Below are 19,044 nucleotides of genomic sequence, written 5' to 3'. Positions count from 1 at the left end.
AAATATTATGATGAGTCTTAAGCAATAATCCACCTAATATTATGTGACCAACCAACTGATTTAAGCCTCTGTGAAACTTCAGTGGGGTTCTAACTTAGTCCAGCAGGTGGTGCCACAGTAATCTCTCCCCTTCCCCAATCATCCCCTAGAATACCAGGGCAGAGGTCTGAAAGGAAATTTAAATGCCACACCCATATTGCTCCACAGACTTAACATGAGAGGAGAAATCCCTTTGTTGTAAAACACCCCATCCCTGGCCCAAAACCCCATTCTAAATAGATTCTGACATTTAACCAAAAATCAATTAACAGAAATTCAAAGCTCAAGAAACCTTGTCACCGTTCAGGTATTCAACCACAAACCTACATTACATAATACATCCCCTTATGTGTGTGTTACAGATCATTCAGAGTCATGTGTTGCTGTGGTAACATGCAGTTTACATGTTGTGGTCTGGAACTATGGATTGTGATGATAGAGGCTCTTTCTTTCCATCACATGATTGACCAGAAATCTTTCCCACTCTTATCATCTGCCATTGGCCTACTTTGGAATGATTTGCAGGTTGATACCCACCTGCTTGACCACATTATGAAATCCTGGGATGGGACTGGAACCCACAGCTTCTGACTCAGAGGCAGGGACGTTACCTACTGTGCCACAAGACCTCCAGAAATTAAAGAAGCGGCCTGCACCTTCCAGGATTGAGCATAAAATCAGACATGAACTTCCCTAATGCATCACTGAGCAAAGAGAATATGTTATTCTTTCCCAATATTGACCGCAGACCAACTGAGCAATATCTTTGCATTTGACACTAAATACCTCCCAAGGCATGCTCCCTTGCGCGCGCACACACACACACACACACACACACACACACACACACACACACACAATTTACAGATTAGAGTTTGAATCTCTCAGGTGAAATATCCCCTTACTCCCACTGAGCCTTGTTATGGCAATCAAGAGTTCAGCTCCTTTTGCACCCAGCCCCATTATTATCTCTAGGCTGATTGTAGCCAAACTCACTGGTTTCCTTTCACCATCCCCTTCCCAATCTTAACCACCTCTCTAACTCTCCCCCTGCCCTTAAACCTAGCTGACCCAATTCCTGTTCTTGGTTTTGATTCCTTTTTACAATGCTTTGGGAAATATAAATATTTGAAGTTAATGCAATCATGGCCTAATCAAATGACAGAACGTACTCAAGAGGTTGAATGGCCTACTCTCATTGGGTAGGCTATTCCGTGCTTTCAGCTTGTTCTGTCATTTAATGAGGTCATAGATGGCCTGTATATCGCATGTGATATTCTTACTCAAAAAGAAGTTATGTCAACCTCTGCTTTAGATTTTAATTTACTCAGCAACCAGTCTTTTTGGGAGAATTCCACATTTCCACTACCCTTTATTATGTATAATATATTGCATATCTCATGATCATACATCGAGTGACTTGTCATTTGGTAGAACTGGTTTGATTACATACTACTTAACCAAGAATATACTTGTTTAGTACTCAGGATTTGGAAAGGTAATCCTATTTTTAAAAATTACATTAGGCAGCATTAAAACCAGCCACTCATGGGAGAAGAAAAAGGAAGTTAAATCTCAGGGTTTATTTGAATCAAAACCTTTTGTTCAACACATCACAACCAGTGTGTAGCACTTTTGTCATGGTTCACAGCATCATAATCCAGTAAAGCTGACGTGGACACAACAGCTTCTTAAAAAAGTAAACCAGCTAACAGGCAGCATCAATGACTGATATTTTAAGCAATGGTTTCAGCATCACTCATCAAGGAAAAATAATCTCAAAGCCTTACTTGTCTGAGGTCGATGAAAGCTAACTGCAGGGTGTCCCCTTGGAATCCTGGCACTGGCTCAGAGCTAGCAAACACTGGAAGTAAAGATTAAGGGGGAAAAATTAACTCTGAGGCAGAAATGTGGTAAATCTAAACAATTTTATGCAGCCTACTGAAGCATATTAACCTTGGCCATAGATCATCAAAAATGAAGGCCTAAAGCTTAATTTCCTGCAGTTTTTTTTGCAAGAGGAAACTTTTAAATCGAAATCAATTAAACCAATTGCTGTATTAAACTTGCAACATAATAATTTTGATTATTAGGTGCTGTTTGATGGCAAAATAATATTTCTGCGCAATCATGTGCACAAATTTTACAAGTTGTGATACTGCTGTAGTAAGTGGGTTGACAATTCATTCACCTCAATTTTTTTGGTCCACAGGGTGAATGACAACAAAAGCATTTTGAGAAAATACCAATTCCATGGCTGTCAACATATTCTTTAAACATCTGCTTTGTTACAGCATCTGTTCAATAAAAATCCTACCTCTAGCCAAACAGCAATTAAAGACAGACAGTAGGGTGGGAACTAGCTTAACATGCAGACAACAGGTGGAATGCTCTAAGCACTACAATCTGTACTTAACTGGAATGTCTGTTCTTGCAATCTAAGACGTTTCTGATAATGGAATTTAATACAAGTCAGTTTGAAAAGGTTGTTTAAATATGATTAAAAGAAAAAAAGAAAGCTTGACCAATTGGAAATCCTACAATTAAAGGCTACTGGAACACTTTCCTTTCAGACAATTACAATGCAGTTGAGCTAGTAAACAGAGTTATCCATCTTTACAAAAGCCATGGTATAGAGTTAAAAATAGTGTCTATGCAACAAATGTGTGCATTATGCTACTTAGAATTATAAGTATTTGGTATTTCAAATAACTGATTTAAGCAATATGCAAATATGTTAATTTTAAGCAGATGGCCTATCCTACTTGGGTCTCCCCCTTCACCCACTCCTTTCACCCCCTCCACCCCACCTCAGAATGGACAGATATCAAGCCATATTTGCTCGGAAAAGTCACATGGAGAGCCGGCCTCCCTCAAGACATTTTGTGATGTCATGATGACAGTGATGCTCCCCCATGTGACGCTTCTGACTTATGTGCAACATACAAGATAAGTTCTGCCCTGAAGCTTAATTTGTTTGTGTCTTAAGGCATTTCCTGAAAAAAAAAATCCATCATTTGCATTCCCTACAAGGTGTGAGGGACAGCTGTGTGAAAGTGAAGGGTATGGAAGATGCTCCTTAAATAAAAAGCTAACCTCAACAAAATATTTTTTTTTTCCAAATCAAATCCTCCACATTGCTGGAGGCTGACCAAGTAGTAAGCAGAATGAAGAGAATGAATTTCTTATAGGGCAAGAAAGACTCCAGCTGTGAGGACAGGCAGACCAAATGAAATGTCTTCCATTGCTGCTCAATCTAAAGAAAGGTTGGTGAAAGTATGTGGGCTATTCCATGTAGCTGTCTTACATATGCCATCCACAATATTCTGAAGAAGAGTCATATGGACTTGAAACGTTAACTCTGTTACTCTCTCCACAGATGCTGCCAGACCTGCTGAGTTTTTCCAGCACCTTGTTTTTATACCATCCACAATAACTGGTTTTAGGGGCATCCAGGAAGTGGCTGTAGAGTAACTGGAATGGGCAAGATAACAGCAATGCAGTATATATTTAACAAGTCATCTTGCCAAGCTTGGTGGATGGTATATTCTAATTGAAGGCTAGTGCAATTTAGAAGTGCTATGCAAATATCAGAGGCAAACTAAAACTCAGAATCACAAGTTCTTGACCCAATGAAGCAGTGGCAGAAATTCAAATGCGTTCAAAGTGCTTCATGTTCAGCATATCAATTCAGTTAAGGCTAACTACTGTCAAATTTGAGATACTTCAGAGTCACAAGTACTAAGAGGTTCAAAAGAAAGGAACACTAAATCGGCACAAAGCCAGACTAAAATGCTAGTTTCATACAAAGAGTATCCACTTGGATTTATTTTCCAAATTGGCTTTTTGAACCAAGATACCAAAGAATGCTCATCTAAATACTTTAAGCAGGAATAGCTGATGGCAGTTATACGAACACACAAAATCTGGGTTTCATACACATCATTAAGATACTGGCAATTTTATCTTGAGGCATACAATATAAAATCAAGATGACAATGTTGAAGCTTGTACATGATCCGGGAAGACACTGTACAACTTGTGAACACCTTACGAAGGATCAATGCAGAATGACTTGGACATTATCAGAGGTGAAGGGTTACACTTTGAAGAGAGTTGACAAGTTAAGAGTATTGAGGTTTCAAAACATTCTGAAGAATTACGATAAATTAGTGTTGATTGTTTCCAATAATTGGCAAGGTGTTAATGAGGGGGCATAAATTTAACATAATCGTCAAAAGAATTACAAGGGAGGCTAGAAACAAAAATCTTGCCTGGAAGTTAAGAGAAGGTCTTTCATGTAGGATAGTGAGATTGAACAGGCACTACTCCAATGCTAAAATACTAATTGGGAGCTACCAGAATGTCATCAGTTCCTATGCTTTGGTATTATCCTGACTGTTCCAAATAACAAACGTGCAAAAAGATGTTCCAAAGAAACATAAAGACATCCAGCCCGCATCCTGACTTCACCTCAGTATCCAAGTGCAAAGATATATGGAGTTAGGTCACAGGGTAGCCGTGATCTGATTGAATGGTGGAATGGACTCAGTGGGCTTAATGCCAACTCTTGTTTGTAAGACCGCCTTTCCTTGGGTTACAGGAGTGCTATCAATCCAGGGATAATGATAAGTTGTCAGGAGGACTTATGGACTCTGGTAAGCAGGCATCAGCGAATCATAAGATTGTCTTCAATAGTGAAAAGGACCTCACGTGGAGGAACAACTGGCCTCTTGCCATCCATGCGGTGGATATTGAGGTAACTGATAGTGTTCAGGAATTGAAATATGAGTGCAGAGTAAATTGGTGGCATTATAGAACCATAGGGAACAAGAAGGAAAGAATATAGATTGCTGCCTGTATAGTTAAAGTAGGTTGCTAATAGTATTCCTATTCCAAGTTGAGTACTCCAAGTCATGATTCAGAAGGCAACTCAACCCACTTGCCCATTCTCAAAAACTTAATGCATCTGCAATGCCTGATACTTGAATACTTATCTCCTTTCCATTCTTAGTCCTAAAGATAGAGCCCTTCCATGAACTTCAGTGATGTGGTTGCTGGAGATACAAAGGTTTGTTCCACTTAGGCACAGTGGCACTTGGCAAACATTTGTGTCTAGAGTGACAGGATTACCTTGGTGAGTTAGATTGACTGATCATTAATTGATTCAGTCAAAATAATAAAGTCTTTGGACAGACAGAGGGATCACCAAGTCACAGAGAATAATAGTGGTCTCATGTGACACAATTTAACACAATCTTCACTATTTTCAGGGGAGGGAGTGTAGATGAAGTACTTCAGGAGCACTTAATCTGACACAGGCCTGAAGTCTTACTGTCCTTTCTCCAACATGCTGGAAGGAATGGGTCAGCAACCAATGCTGATTGAAGACCTCCATAGAGAATGACATAAGGTGCAGAAAGTGGAAGCAATATGGGTTGTGGCTAAAACATTTCAACAGACTTATCAAAAAAAGGTACGAGCAGGACAAGAAAGAAAGAAATAAGAATAGAAAGTGATAGATATATACATGAAGGTCATCAGCATCTGTAAAGAGAAAAGATGCATTAAGGTTTTGAGTGAGGTTTTTCATTCAAACCTCTTCCAACAGAGTCCACGCATCAAATAGCCTTTTCTCAATGCAGATGTCAACAGAGTTACTCTGTTTCTAGTAAAGGGCTGATTCTTGATCCACAGATCTTTGGATGAGGCAGGACATCCCACAAGATAGTGGGATCTGGAGTGCATGATTTCCTTCCTTTTCTTTCCTTCTCTGCTGCTGAGTTGGGACTCAAAAGTGTGATGAAGCAGCTTGATGGACAAGTTATTGCCATTCTGAATGGTTGGTAGCAAGATCCTCCTAGTCATTAAGGTCAATGCCGCCTTGCTTCAATGACAGCTTTATTCAGAGTATCCTTGAAGCATTTTCTTTGAGCTCTTGTGAAATGTTGGCTATTTGAGAGAACAGGATCTGGTGGGTGGACAGTTTTCACCCAACCAGAAACAATGTCAGTTATTGAAGTTGATTTTGTAGGCATTTTACCTGAAAACTTGTGGACCTGGCTTAAAGAACCCCCCCCCAATCCCCCCTACCCAATCCCCACCACCCCCCCACCCCCCCCCCCCAAAACATCACCCCCCCTCCATCCCCCGCCCCCATCCCCCCCACAATCCCACCCCCCCCCCAATCCCCATTTAAATCTGGAGTATGCAGCAGGGGCATTGCTGATGGAATTTCTCCAGCTGTTCTAGTGTTACTGATACACAGTCCAGGTTTTACTACAGTACAGGAGCATGCTGATGACAGCTGCTCTGTACTCTAGGGCTTTCGTTGTGTAGGCTGTTGTCAAACACTCACTGTCGTTACTTGTAGATGACTGAACTGGCGCAGTGATCTGGTGTTGGAGCTCATCAATGGGGGCCTTTTGAGGAAGCTGCCAAGGTATTGGAAGTACTCAGCATATTCCATCTTCCCTCCTTCAACATATATGGGAGATGGAATATTTGGCTGACCAGATATGGGTTGATATACGAGTTTGGTTTTGGTAACATTCAAGGACAGGCTGTGTTTCTTGTAGATAGAACTAAAAAGATTAAGAGTGATTTGCACATCTGATGCAGAGTGGGCAACCCCCTAGTGCCACCTTCACAGCTGGTGAGGCGTATTTTGCCTGTTTTGCTGCAGCTGACTTTTTGGACTGCACTTTATCTAGCACCTCTCCTCAACCTTGCCACTATGGGTGGCCCTACCAGGAGCAAAGAGCTCCTGACAGCATCGCTCAAGGGATCGCTGGAATGCACAAGCCTCTCCGCCATGTCAAGATGACAATCCATGGAGCAGTGCATTTATTTCACTGTTTTGGCTCAATACTCGGGAAATCAATATCTTGCAAAAGCAATTTCTGTTTCAAAAATTCTGACTATCAAGAGGAATTAGCCATTCTGGTTTACCATTATATATTATTCTCTTATTGGAATAGGTTCTTAGCACATTTTAAATCAAAAGTAGTCTATTCACAAAAACAACTTCCTCCCAATGCATTTGAATCATGCATGAAGCAGATCAATAAACAGTCTATGACATTCCATTTTCTTCCTCCTGCCAATGACATGAACTGTCTTCTTTCTTTTGTCTGCTTTGGTTGTTGTGAACCAATTACCTATGCTTTTATCTTGCACAATGTTCATAACCAGCATTTCACTGGAACCAACCAGCAGTATCATTCCACACAGTTTGCAGCTGCCCAGCAAGATGGAACCAAGAACATAATGTAGGACTCAGAACAAGTGTCACCTCCCATGGTGTAAAAATGTGTGGCTAAATGGATTTTCCACCGCACGGTAGCATTGCTAAGGAACTGGTGACCCAGTTCTGCATTGCAAAGCAAATATTGAATTTATTGGTTTTAAAAAAAAATTCAAGTTGACTGTTAACAAATGGCACTATTGTGAATAAGCAGAACTGAAAACTAGGGTTTTTTAAACGTATATTTCTGGGGAACAAAAGCACTTATTTTGTTTAAGCTTCTGCATTTGCTATTGACTTTTAAAATAGTTCTGTTTACAAAAAGGTGGCAGGATTTGAATCCAGCTGACATTTAAACATAACATGACTTTCAGTTGATACCATTCCTCCTGTGCAAGTTAAACCCTTAAGCACATTTATCAATTACAATAAAGGAAGCTACCTGCCATTTGTGAGTTATTTGCACATATAGGGTGCTAATGGAAATGTCACTCTTGTGACCATTAATCCTGAAAATGTCATACCCAAAGACTGGAGGAGGGCAATAAGTTCAAATATAAATCACAGGCAGCACAGTGATTTCTGGAATGTGCATCTGACAGTAGCCACAAATGCTCAACAAAGTAAGCTTCAATTATTTACTGTCCTGGCAGATACACTCCAAATTTCAGTCAAGTTGTCTCAGTCTTTTTTTTAAAAAAGTACACAATTTATAACGGGCAATATTACTTTAGGCAGAATTGACCACTTAAATCTAACAATTTTTCAAATAAGCTTGGTTCTTATTTATTTCCTTCAATGTATTAAATGCAGAAACATTATATTAATACATATTGAAAACATTTGAGCCGAAAACATTTGCACTGAAAATATTTGCTTTAATTAAACCTCTTGGTCACACACAACTATAAACATTCAAACTATATCACAATCACTGTTCATTTAAAAACACTATGTATACCCTGACTTATATTTCAGGTTCAGTTTCCCCTGCCCCAACTAAGAATCGCAGCTCCTGACTCCTTGTTGGGCTACAACTCTATGGGTGCCCATTATCCTTTGGTATTTTACTGTAGCACCTAATCTTCACTGTCACCAGCCTTTTTAACCATGAAAAGAGAAGGCTAAAGGGGGGGAAAAGGTAAAAATCACAGACAAATCTGAACCTTTTCTCCAGCAGTGATCTAAGGAAATCTGGCTAATATTCCCATCTGCATTCAGAGGTACTGAGGCCAACCATAGCACCCTATCACTGAACATAATTTTCAAACAGCACAAACAGGAGCCTGGAATGTTCTAGGTTATATATGAAATTATAGTTTCAAAGAATGAATTTATAAACTGAAATTGATGTCAGTTATTAAAATGAGTCCTTTCATGAAATACTTTTCTTCATAGAACACAAGAGATCTTTCATTTGATTGCAAAGAAAACAGCATCACAACACCAAATAAAAAGTTAATGCCATTTTTAAGGCATACAGTTGAACATAAATATTTTAACTGCCACCAAGGTGGAGATGGTGGCACAATAGTAATGTCACTGGTAGTAATGTCATTGGGATAGTAATCCAGAGGCCAAGGTTAATGCTCTGGGGACATGGGTTCAAATCCCACCATGGCAGTTGGTGAAATTTTAATCTAAATAATAAAGCTAGTCTCAGTAAAGGTATCACTGATTGCTGTAAAAACCCACCACTCGTGACTTCAGATCCACAGCAACTTGGCGGACTCTTAACAGCGTTCTACAATGGCTTAGCAAGCCACTCAGCTGAAAAGTAATTAGGGATGGGCAACAAATGCTATTCTTGCCAACAATGCCCACATCCCATAAAGGAATAATAAAAGACCTGTTCACCTACCTATCATGATTGAAATTAAATATTATGAATATTAAAATTGTTATCCTCATCTTCAAACCCTCTCCGTGACCTTGCCCCTCCCCATCTCTATATTCCTTGAGCCCGACAAGTCTTTGAGATCTCTGCTCATCCAATTCCGGCCTATTGCGCATCTCTGATTTTAATCATTCCATCAGTGGTAGCCACACTTTCAGCTGCCTTGACCCTAAGCTCTAAAAGTCCCTCCCTAAACCTCTGAGTCTCATATCCTTTAAGTTGTGCCTTAAAACATACTTCTTTGACCAAGCTTTTGGTCCATCCTGAAAGTGTTGTCAAATTGTCAAGTGGTGTCAAATTTTGATTGATAATGCTGTTGCGAAGTGGAATGTTCAGCTATGTTAAAAGTGTAAAATAAATGCTAAAATTGTTGTAAAGGCATTTACATAAGAGGAGTTCAAAAAAACACATCCAATTTGAGCAATTTTAACTTTTGCACACTTCTACTGATTTTCTTCTAAAATATAGTTAATTCCACATGGTTAAACGACTGAGGCAAAATCATACCCTGGGCTTCCGGTGGCCTCACCACCAATACGCCTGCATTTTTCAAAGGGCTCCTGGCATATTTTAAAATCTTGCACAAATCCATTGTTACCCAAGGCATTTCATGATGACAAGTATTCTGCCTTCCTAGCCTGGTAATGGCTGTAACTGTGGTTCAGCTTTTCTTAAAAAAGGAAAAAAGATGGACATTGACTTAAGCCCCTCGCAGCTCCTCCCAATTGATCCTCTACAATCTCCTGCTGCAGAAGGGTGGCTGTATTTAAAAAAAACAGAAGCTTTGAAACTCCAAACTCCTGCCTGAAGGATGATCTCTCACTCAAACAGTGCGATCATCGAAAGAGAAGGCTGATAGGGAAGAATGAAGTAAAAAGGTAAACTCATTGAAACAAAAAGTGAATGAGGGAGAGAAAAGAACAACGAACCAAGATACAGCAGAATGAAACTAAATTTCAAGAAAAGGCCTCAGTAGATTGGTTTTAACAACAAAAGGCTAGCTACTGCAGTACAAAGTAGGAATTATACAACTTAAAGGAAAAAGGGAGGGAAAAATAAAGAATTCAACGAAAGAAAGTAGAATAAACAGAATAAATCAAAGCAAGAGGTCATTATTTACATAATGACCTGGTCAATAGCCAAATCAGGGGATGCCAACTGCGGCAAAGTTTCCCACCACATCATTCGCCCTTGGAATTCAAAATTGCTGCAAGGCATTCCCACTATACTAAACAAAATGCATCTAAGGAGAGCCATTAAAAAAAACATCACTCAGCAGCCCCTCTCCACCCCACCCACCTGCATTTCAGATTATGAGGAGCCCTGATGCAGAGGGCATTAGGAAACTGCCCTGACAATTAACAGGAATCAATCAATTCAAATGGAGTGGAAACCAAGTAGCTCCAAAAGTGATTTAGCATTCATATTGAATCATAGCACAGCAGCCAACAGCATCAATAATCTCTGAATCAAATGACTGCTAGCTGCAGATCCATCTCCATATGTAATCTGCCAGTAAAGCTGGGGGATAGTCAACTATACCAGTGAGGAGGCCCTATACATTGTAGGATGAAGTCCTCCCACTGGCACTTCCTTATCCAAAAGTGAGCAATGCTAGGCCCAAGTACTTGCTTCCAACAATCCTACTGGCAGTCTCTACTACTCAAATGACAATGAGGCCCCAAAGCTAACTAGAGATGACCTGCACCATCACCACCCACCCCCACTGTCTCCATGAACCTCTACACTGTCCAGAATAAAAAAAATGTAAGGAGCTGTGCACTTCCAAGGACAGCTGACACAGGCCCTCCATATAAACCAATGCCAGACCCTAAGGATAGCCATGTCTCAGAGCTCTGGTAGAATGAAGCATTCTGCACTCAATACAGTACCCCGATTTCAGACTGCCTGCTTGATGACAACAATCTCCCTTTTCAAAGAGTTCTGGAGATAGGTCTGATGGCTCCAGTAACAGAGTCCTCCTTTGTTTAAGACATCAGTTTTTTGAAAATCGTGAATACATGTTTCAAAGGGCTCTGGGTTGCAGTGATTGAGCTTGCATCACTGCTCTGTTTGGAAATCTGGAATACTTGCCAAAATTTCAGCTAAATGTGTCTGCTGTAGTTACAGACCCATTCTATTAGATCATGCTGATCTCAACCTCAATTCCATTTACTTACCTTTGCTCCATAGTCCTTGATTTTTGATAGCCAAGGGTATCGGTCACACAAAAACAAAATACTGTGGATCGATGTTGCTACTAAGCTGGCTGGATGCACAGCAGCCAAAGGCTATGGAACTGTGCACTGAAAAAAAGACTGCACACAAAAACAACATTTTAAAAGAGAACATTGCTGAAGATACTGGAAATCTGAAATAAAAACATAAAATGTTGGCAATATTCAGTAGATCAGGCTCCATATGTGAAGAGAGAAACAGAGTTCATGTTTCAGGTCATTTCCCTTTCATCACGAAAGGTCAATGAACTGAAATATCATCTCATTCTCTCACTCCAAAAAATCTAACTGCCTGTATTTAAAGTTTCATATGATCCAGAATCTACAAGCTTTTGAGGCAGATAGTTGCAGAATTCAATTATCCTTTGTGCAAAAAAAATGTTTCCCGCTTACACTCCTAACTGGTCCAATTCTTACTTTAAAATTATGACCCTTATTCAGAAAACCCCTGCCAGAAGTAATTTGTCCACTTACTCTATTAATCTCTATCTTTTTTCAAGACCTTATGTAACAACCATGGCTCCATGGTGAGCATTCCCACCTTTGGGTCAGAAGCAGAGGTGAAAGTAAACCGTACTGTCTGGTACGGCGTGCCAGTGAGAAAGTGGCCATGCATTTTCACATTGGCAGGTGCCTCCATTTGTGACTCCTGTTTTGTCTTTCTGATTGGTTGAGTGGATATAAATGAAGGAGTGTTTTTTGACTTCTACTGCTGCACAACATCATTAGCCTATCAGAGGAAATGAAATGAGAAATCAACGTTTTAGGAGATTCCTGCAGGAACATCAGGATTCCAAGGTCTCAGAACAGTAAGAGGAAGAGGGTTTTTGATTCCATTGAAGGCTCCCATTTTGATTTGGCCAATAACCTCAGTGTCTGAAGCCCCTTCTCTCTCTCATCAGCTTGTTCCCTGGAGAAGAGGATAAGGGAGTTTTCAACCCAGTTGGTTCTGGTATTCTTTGCTGATCCTGATGGAGTCCCCACCTGTTCCTCTCTCAGCTATTCCCTCATGAAGTGCAGCACAGATCAGCTGACTTCCTGACATTTCAGTGAGTGATCAAATGAACAATTACTGCCAGCTGCACACAGCACTAATCAGGTGTGAAAGGTGCTCACTCTGATTTGGGAGTTTTATTTAATGATTATCACTGTTTGATGGAGTGGAGGTGGGAAGGGGGGTTGTGATACAGCCATACTGGTAAGACATTTAAGTTACTTTCACCCCAGTCAGAAGGTTCAAGTCCCACTCCAAAGACTGGAGCGCATAACGTAGGTTGACACTTCAGTGCAGTGCTAAGGGAATACAGAGTTGCTGCCCTTCAGAAGATATATTAAACCAAGGTTGTGTCTGTCCTCTTGGATAGGTGTAAAGGATCCCTTGGCACTGAAAGGAGGGCAGGGATGTGCTCACTGCTGTTCTGGCCAACATTTAGCTCTTAACCAACATCACTTTAAAAACAATTTAGCTGATCATTATGTCATTGCTGTTTTGGGACCTTGTTCTTCTTTTCGAAATATTCGTTCATGGGAAGGCATGGCTAGTGTTTATTGCCCACCCCTAATTGCTCTTGAGACGGTGATGGTGAGCTGTCTTCTTCAAGCGGTGTGGTACACATGGTATTGGTACATCCAGAGTGTTGTTAGGGAAGGGATTCCAGGATTTTGACCCAGTGACAATGAGGGATTGGCTATATAGTTCCAAGTTAGGATGATGTGTGACTTGGAAAGGAACTTTCAGGTGGTGGTGTTCCCATTTGTCTGTTGCCCTGGTCTGTCCAGGTGGTAGAGATGATGGTTTGTAAGGTGCCGTCAAAATAATTCTTGGCTGGTTGCTGCAGTGCATCTTCTAGATGGCACATACAGCTGCCACTGGGTGCCAGTTGTGGAGGGAATGAACCTTTATGTTGGTGGATGAGTATCTGATCAAGTTGGCTGCTTTGTCCTGCGTGGCGTTGAGCAACTAGAGTGTTGTTGGAGCTGCACTCATCCAAGCAAGTGGAGAGTTTTCCAGCACACTGCCAACTTGTGCCTTGGAGATGGTGGTCATGCTTTGGAGAGACAGGTGATGAATTACATGCTGCAAAATTCCTAGTTTTGCAATATTTATATGGCTGGTCCAATTAAGTTTCTGGTCAATGGTAGCCCCATGGTGTTGATGGTGGCAGAGCTCAGTGACGGCAGTAATACTGAGCATCAAGGGAAGGTGGTTAGATTCTCTCTTCTTGAAGATGGTCATTGTCTGGTACTTACTTGAAACACAAACATATATAAAAAACAGAGAAGAAGGCCATTTGGCCCATTGCGTCTGTGTGGCTGAAACTGAACTATCCAGACAAATCTCACTTTTCAGCTTTTGGTCTGGAGCCTTGTAGGTTAGGAAACTTCAAGTGCATATCAAAATATTATTGAAAAATTATAAGGGAAACTGCCACCACCATCCTTTCGGGCAGAGTTCCAGACCCCTTCAACCTCAGGGTGAAAAAATTTCTCAACTCTTCTCTGATCCAATGACTTGAAGTCTATGGTGCACCCACCGCCCCCACCACCACCTCCCCCCGCACCGCCCGATTATTGGCCTCTATCCTAATGAAAATAAGTCCTTCCTATCTACTCTCTTAGGTCCCTTATAATTTTATACTCCTGAATCAAATCTCCCCACAACCTCTTCTGTTCCAAAGAAAACCCCAGCGAATCCAATCTTTCTCTCATAGCCAATATTCTCCATTTGTGGCAACTTGCTCCTAAATCTCCTCTGTACCCTTCTTTGTCTGATCACACCCTCCCATACTGCAGGGACATGAACTGTATGTAATTCTCTAGTGTAACATAACTAGCGTTTTATACAGTTTTAGCATTACCATCCAGCTCTTACATTCTATGCCTCAGCTAATAAAGAAAGGTATCCTGTATTCCTTCTTCAGGGATGAGAGTGGCCGAAGACATAAAAGGTCTGAAAATTGGTGGCCAGAGGCAAAACAGTCCGAAATAATTATATGATTCTTTGTCACAATTCCTTGCTCTGTAATGAAATGCAAATGTTCTAAGCCACTTCAAATGGGTGGTATCATTAGACTTTAAATAGGTTGAAACATTAGTTTTCCTTTGAATTACCTTCTATTACCAACCAGACGGTCCAATGCATTTGTATAAAATCACCAAAGCAACCTCAGTATTCAAAGCAGTTAGTATGGACTTCACCCTACACTACATGTGCTAACAACAGAACATGACCTTGCCGGATTACGTACATGTGAAGTGAAGCAAAGGTTTACGGCAGTGCTTCAGAAACTATTTTCCAAAATGACCTAATTTTAACACACCACCAACTTCTCGAGCAATTAGGGATGGGCAACAAAGGCTGGCTTTGCCAGCGATGCACACATCCCATGAACAAAAAAAAACTTGAAAATTAACGTGACCCCAGAAGCCAGCAAAAGCAAAACAACAGTAAAGCAACATCGTAACATTTGGCATGCTATTATTGTTTGCGTATTCTAGATCAACATATAATAATACATAATAAAAAACTGATTTTCATATTTAAGTATTTTGTAAAAATATTATGTTATATACTTGTATGTTTCAGCCAAATTCTCTATTCCATGGTGACAGGAGACTCAGTGAAGCCAATCTTTCTCCCCCCACACCCCCACACAAATTGCAATCAGCTCCTCTTCACACACCAGATGCCCATTTTCCCAATCCAGCTCCCCCTATATATTCACTCATGCCCTCCATCCCATCCCCATTTAGCCTCCACTCACTCAAGTCCTCCTAACCCACTCAGCATGCACTCACTCATGACCTCCTCAGCCCTCCCCTCAAATCCTCCCTCCCCACTCAGCCCCTCACTGAATTCCTTCCCTCCCCACTCACAACACCCCTCCCCTTGCAAAAAAACCTGGATTTCTTCACCTTGTCCAGATGTTTGGGGAGCAGAAGTAGAAAAGCAGCGATAATGATGATGGATAAAAGGGTAACATTTTACAAATTGGACTCAAATTTTAAATTTCTATAAAACATTGATGTGTGAGAGAAACTGCTGCAAACCCCAGGCCTTGCTCTCCCAGATGCCCCCAGCTCCAATCCCTCAGAACCTCCAACCCTACTCCCCTGACCTCCTGGTCCTGCTCCCCTAGACCTGCAGCCGCTCCACCTCCTCCCCACTGCCAGTGGACAGCTGTGGTTCCTCCTCACTTGACGCCACTTGGAACCGCACTGCCAGAGAAGGTGGAGTCCCCTCCTTGGGGGATAGGAGCTCAGGTCCTGGGGTTCAGAACCCACAGGCCAGGAAGCGCAGTCTATTACATCACTGGGCACTTGGGTAGCACAGGGTCCTACATAGGCTGAGTCAAAGGCGGTGCAAAGTGGTGACTGCTGCTGAGGGCAGGATGTGGTTGAGGCCACAGAATCTCCCTTCCTCCCAGGCCAAAGCCTGAAGCTAAGCAGCAGGCTGTGGTTGGGTCAAGGCCAAGTCGCTCCATCAGTAATGGAGTCTCCGATTGGGCAAGAAGATCCAGCCAGTGGCAGTGACTCCCAGAGTGGAGGGAGCAACAGCAGGATGGCCCAGCACAGGAAGGTAATCTGCTGGCTGCACATAGTAGCAGCAGCGACAGGGCACATGGCATCTATATCTCCAATCATAGAAAGCAAGCCAGATTGGCGGTGGATTAAAGAGAGAGGGGCTGAGTGACAGCTATCCTGGGTCAGGAGGTGGTCACAAAATAAATTAAGAGTGGAATTCTATGATTCAAAAGTTGGAATTCTGCCAAAAGGTGAAATTTCTCTTCCCTGCTTCTTTACCTATTTACCTGTCCTGTTACCTTCAGGGTTCTTTGGGCCTGCACACCAACACCCCTCTGGTTCCTCTATACTTCTCTGTATCCTGCCATTTATTGTCTATCCCCTTGCCTTGTCTGCCCTCGCCAGCACTGCCTCACTTCTCTAAACCGAATTCCATTTGCCACTTTTCTGCCCATCTGATCAGTCCACTGATAACTTCCTGCAGCTTTCTGCCTCACTACCAACCACACACCCAATTTTTGTATCATTCACAATCTTAATAATTTTTTTTTACATTTAAGGCTAAACCATCGATATACATAACACGAAAAGCTTTACAGTGACAAAAATATCCATCCACCATAACCCTTTACCTCCTGCTCCTGAGACAGTTTTGGATCCAAAATGCTACTTTTCCTTGATTCCATGTGCTCTTATTTTTCTTACCAATCTGCCATATGGGACCTTGTCAAGGGCCTTGCTAAAATCTATGTACACTACATCAAATGCGCTAAACTCACAGGGAGCAACAAAAATGCCTAAAAAAAATTCAGTCAAGTTAGTCAGACACAACCTTCCTGTAACAAATCCATGCCAACAGTCCTTGATTAATTTGTGCATTTTCTAAAAGAGAAAAAAAGACTTGAAGGTTTCATGTGTCCACATCCCTGTGTGTCCACCCGTGTCTCCATCCATGTGAAGTTAGGGCTAACACAGCATCATTATAACCGCAGGGCTACGTACTTTGCCCTGGAAAGGTGATGCCGATTTGTGTCTCTGGCACAGCTACAGTAGTACACGACCCCATGACGACCATAGCTTTCTCTTCTCGTTGGTTGATGGGGTTACAGTGCTGGGATGCCCCCTCTGGTGGCCTGCCTCTGCCTCATATTGTAGGCCAGTTTCTCATGCAATTATAGAATAAGGTTGGCTGTGGAGCAATGTGACAGATATCACGAGTGTTACTCGCCACTTATCAGTACAACCTTGAACAGGTCTTGCGGCACACGGGCATAGACAGCTTCAGTATTCTGAGCAGTTGCAACTGATACTAGACACTGTACAATCATCAGTGAAAATCCCCAATTCTGATCATATGATGGAGAGAAGCTCACTGATGAAGCAGCTAAAGACAGCTGAGCCTAGGACACTACCCTGAGGAATTTCTATTGCAATGTGTACAAATTGTCTGACACCTTTCCCTACAACAGTGGCTACACTTGGAAAAATACTTAATAAGCAGTAAAGTGCTTTTAAGCATCCTCAGGTGGTGTATAAATGCAAGTTCTTTCTTTACTTTCTTTAAATTACCCCTCAACCATCTAAACTCAAGCAAATACAAACCAAGTTTCATTACAAACCTCTCCTCAATTCAAAATCTTTTAAGCACTGGTATCATCCTCCAAGGACAATCTATCTTTCCTGATGTTCAATGATCAACACTAAACACAATATTACAGATGAGGTCTGGTCAAGGTTCTGTAAAAGTGGAGCATTCCTTCCTCACTTTTGCGATACAATTCTCTTGAGATAAGGGTCAACACACCATTAGCCGTTCTAATTGAGTTTTATACCTGTGCACTAGCTTTTAGTGATTTGTGTACATGGGCATCTAAATCTCTTTGTTCCTTTGGTGCTCTGAGGCTCATACAATGAAGAAAATATTCTGATTTGTCTTTCGTGGATCTAAAGTGGATGATCTCATATTTCCCCACATTGAACTCCACCTCCTTCATACTACAGTGGGAAAGTACCATAACAGTCTCTCAGAGGTCATATCATCACATTCACCACCACTAAAAAGCATAAAGAGCTGCGGACCCAGAGAGAGCTGGAACAAAAGGTAAAGGATTTAGGAACTGAACACAAAAGGCATTGAATGGAGAGCATTGAAAGGCGCAGATGCAGGACAGAAGGAACTAAATAGCCTCCTATTAATGGGTGCTGAAAAGCTCCTCTGGTATATCAAAGCCAAATACTACAAACAGATTGACAAGCTGGAGAAACTCCTCACATACTCTATTGATGCAGTTTGTGCTGAAGGGTGTAAGTTAATGGTAACCTCACCTCAGACCCTGTTGCGATAAACAGTTTACAAACTACTACACCTCACCTTATCTTTGAATTCCATGTACGTCATGACAAACTGCACAATATCTATCCAACCTCCTTCTCCACAACTCTAAGAAAATGCAGATTTCTGCTTTTAACTAGCAAGCTTCAACAGTCAGTAGAAATCTATCAACTTCAGAAAACCTCAGAGCCTGATGGCTATCCTGCCAACTTCTACAAAGCCCTCTCCCAGAGCTCACTCTGTCTCCCCTTTATGAAACTCTACACTATTTTTAGAGACAGACGCTTCCAGGGTAGTCACAATAACATTCATATATAAAAAAGATAAGGATCAAGTGAACATTATATAATCCTATATTGCTCCTCAGTGTGACTAGCCATGATTATACCCTTCAGACTAGATACAGTCATCTGTGGGCTGCTTCACACAAATAGGGCAGGCTTAAAGGGATTGCCTGAACAGGCAACATCAGATAGCTGTTCCATGAGGTGGACCATGTTATAGCACCAACACATCGCTCCTTGTGCTCTTCTTGGACGTCAAGTGGTACTTTCTTCTTGCAACACTTGAGAAAGTTGGCTTTGGTGATACATTCGGGAGCTGGATGATCATCCTACGTTCACAAGCCACTCCTGTTTGCTGTGGCCATAGAAACCAAAGTGACAGGTATCCACAAAGAATGGAAGGGGGGCGGTGTACAGATAGTGAGAGAAAAAAGTCAGATACAACAAAGACAGATACAACAACGATAAGACTGTGTGACATGGCT

At 41.5% G+C, this 19,044-nt stretch overlaps 1 protein-coding gene across 9 annotated transcripts in view; it reads right to left on the bottom strand.

Annotated features, from left to right (window-relative positions):
* The window catches only part of LOC121289876 (exocyst complex component 6-like), a 187,942-nt gene that overhangs the window by 41,386 nt on the left and 127,512 nt on the right, over window positions 1-19,044 (bottom strand). For 8 of the 9 annotated variants that reach the window (XM_041209798.1, XM_041209802.1, XM_041209803.1 and 5 more), the window contains one exon: window positions 1,830-1,903. The exons of the other annotated variant lie outside the window; for it this stretch is intronic. In XM_041209798.1, coding sequence (XP_041065732.1) covers window positions 1,830-1,903 — 74 coding nt within the window. The remainder of the gene's footprint in view (window positions 1-1,829; window positions 1,904-19,044) is intronic. 9 annotated transcript variants of the gene reach the window in all.

The sequence above is a fragment of the Carcharodon carcharias genome, chromosome 17 (assembly GCF_017639515.1).
Source record: "Carcharodon carcharias isolate sCarCar2 chromosome 17, sCarCar2.pri, whole genome shotgun sequence".
Lineage (NCBI taxonomy): Eukaryota > Metazoa > Chordata > Chondrichthyes > Lamniformes > Lamnidae > Carcharodon > Carcharodon carcharias.
Note: the sequence above shows the minus strand (reverse complement) of the source record. Positions and strands in the feature narration are given on the sequence as shown.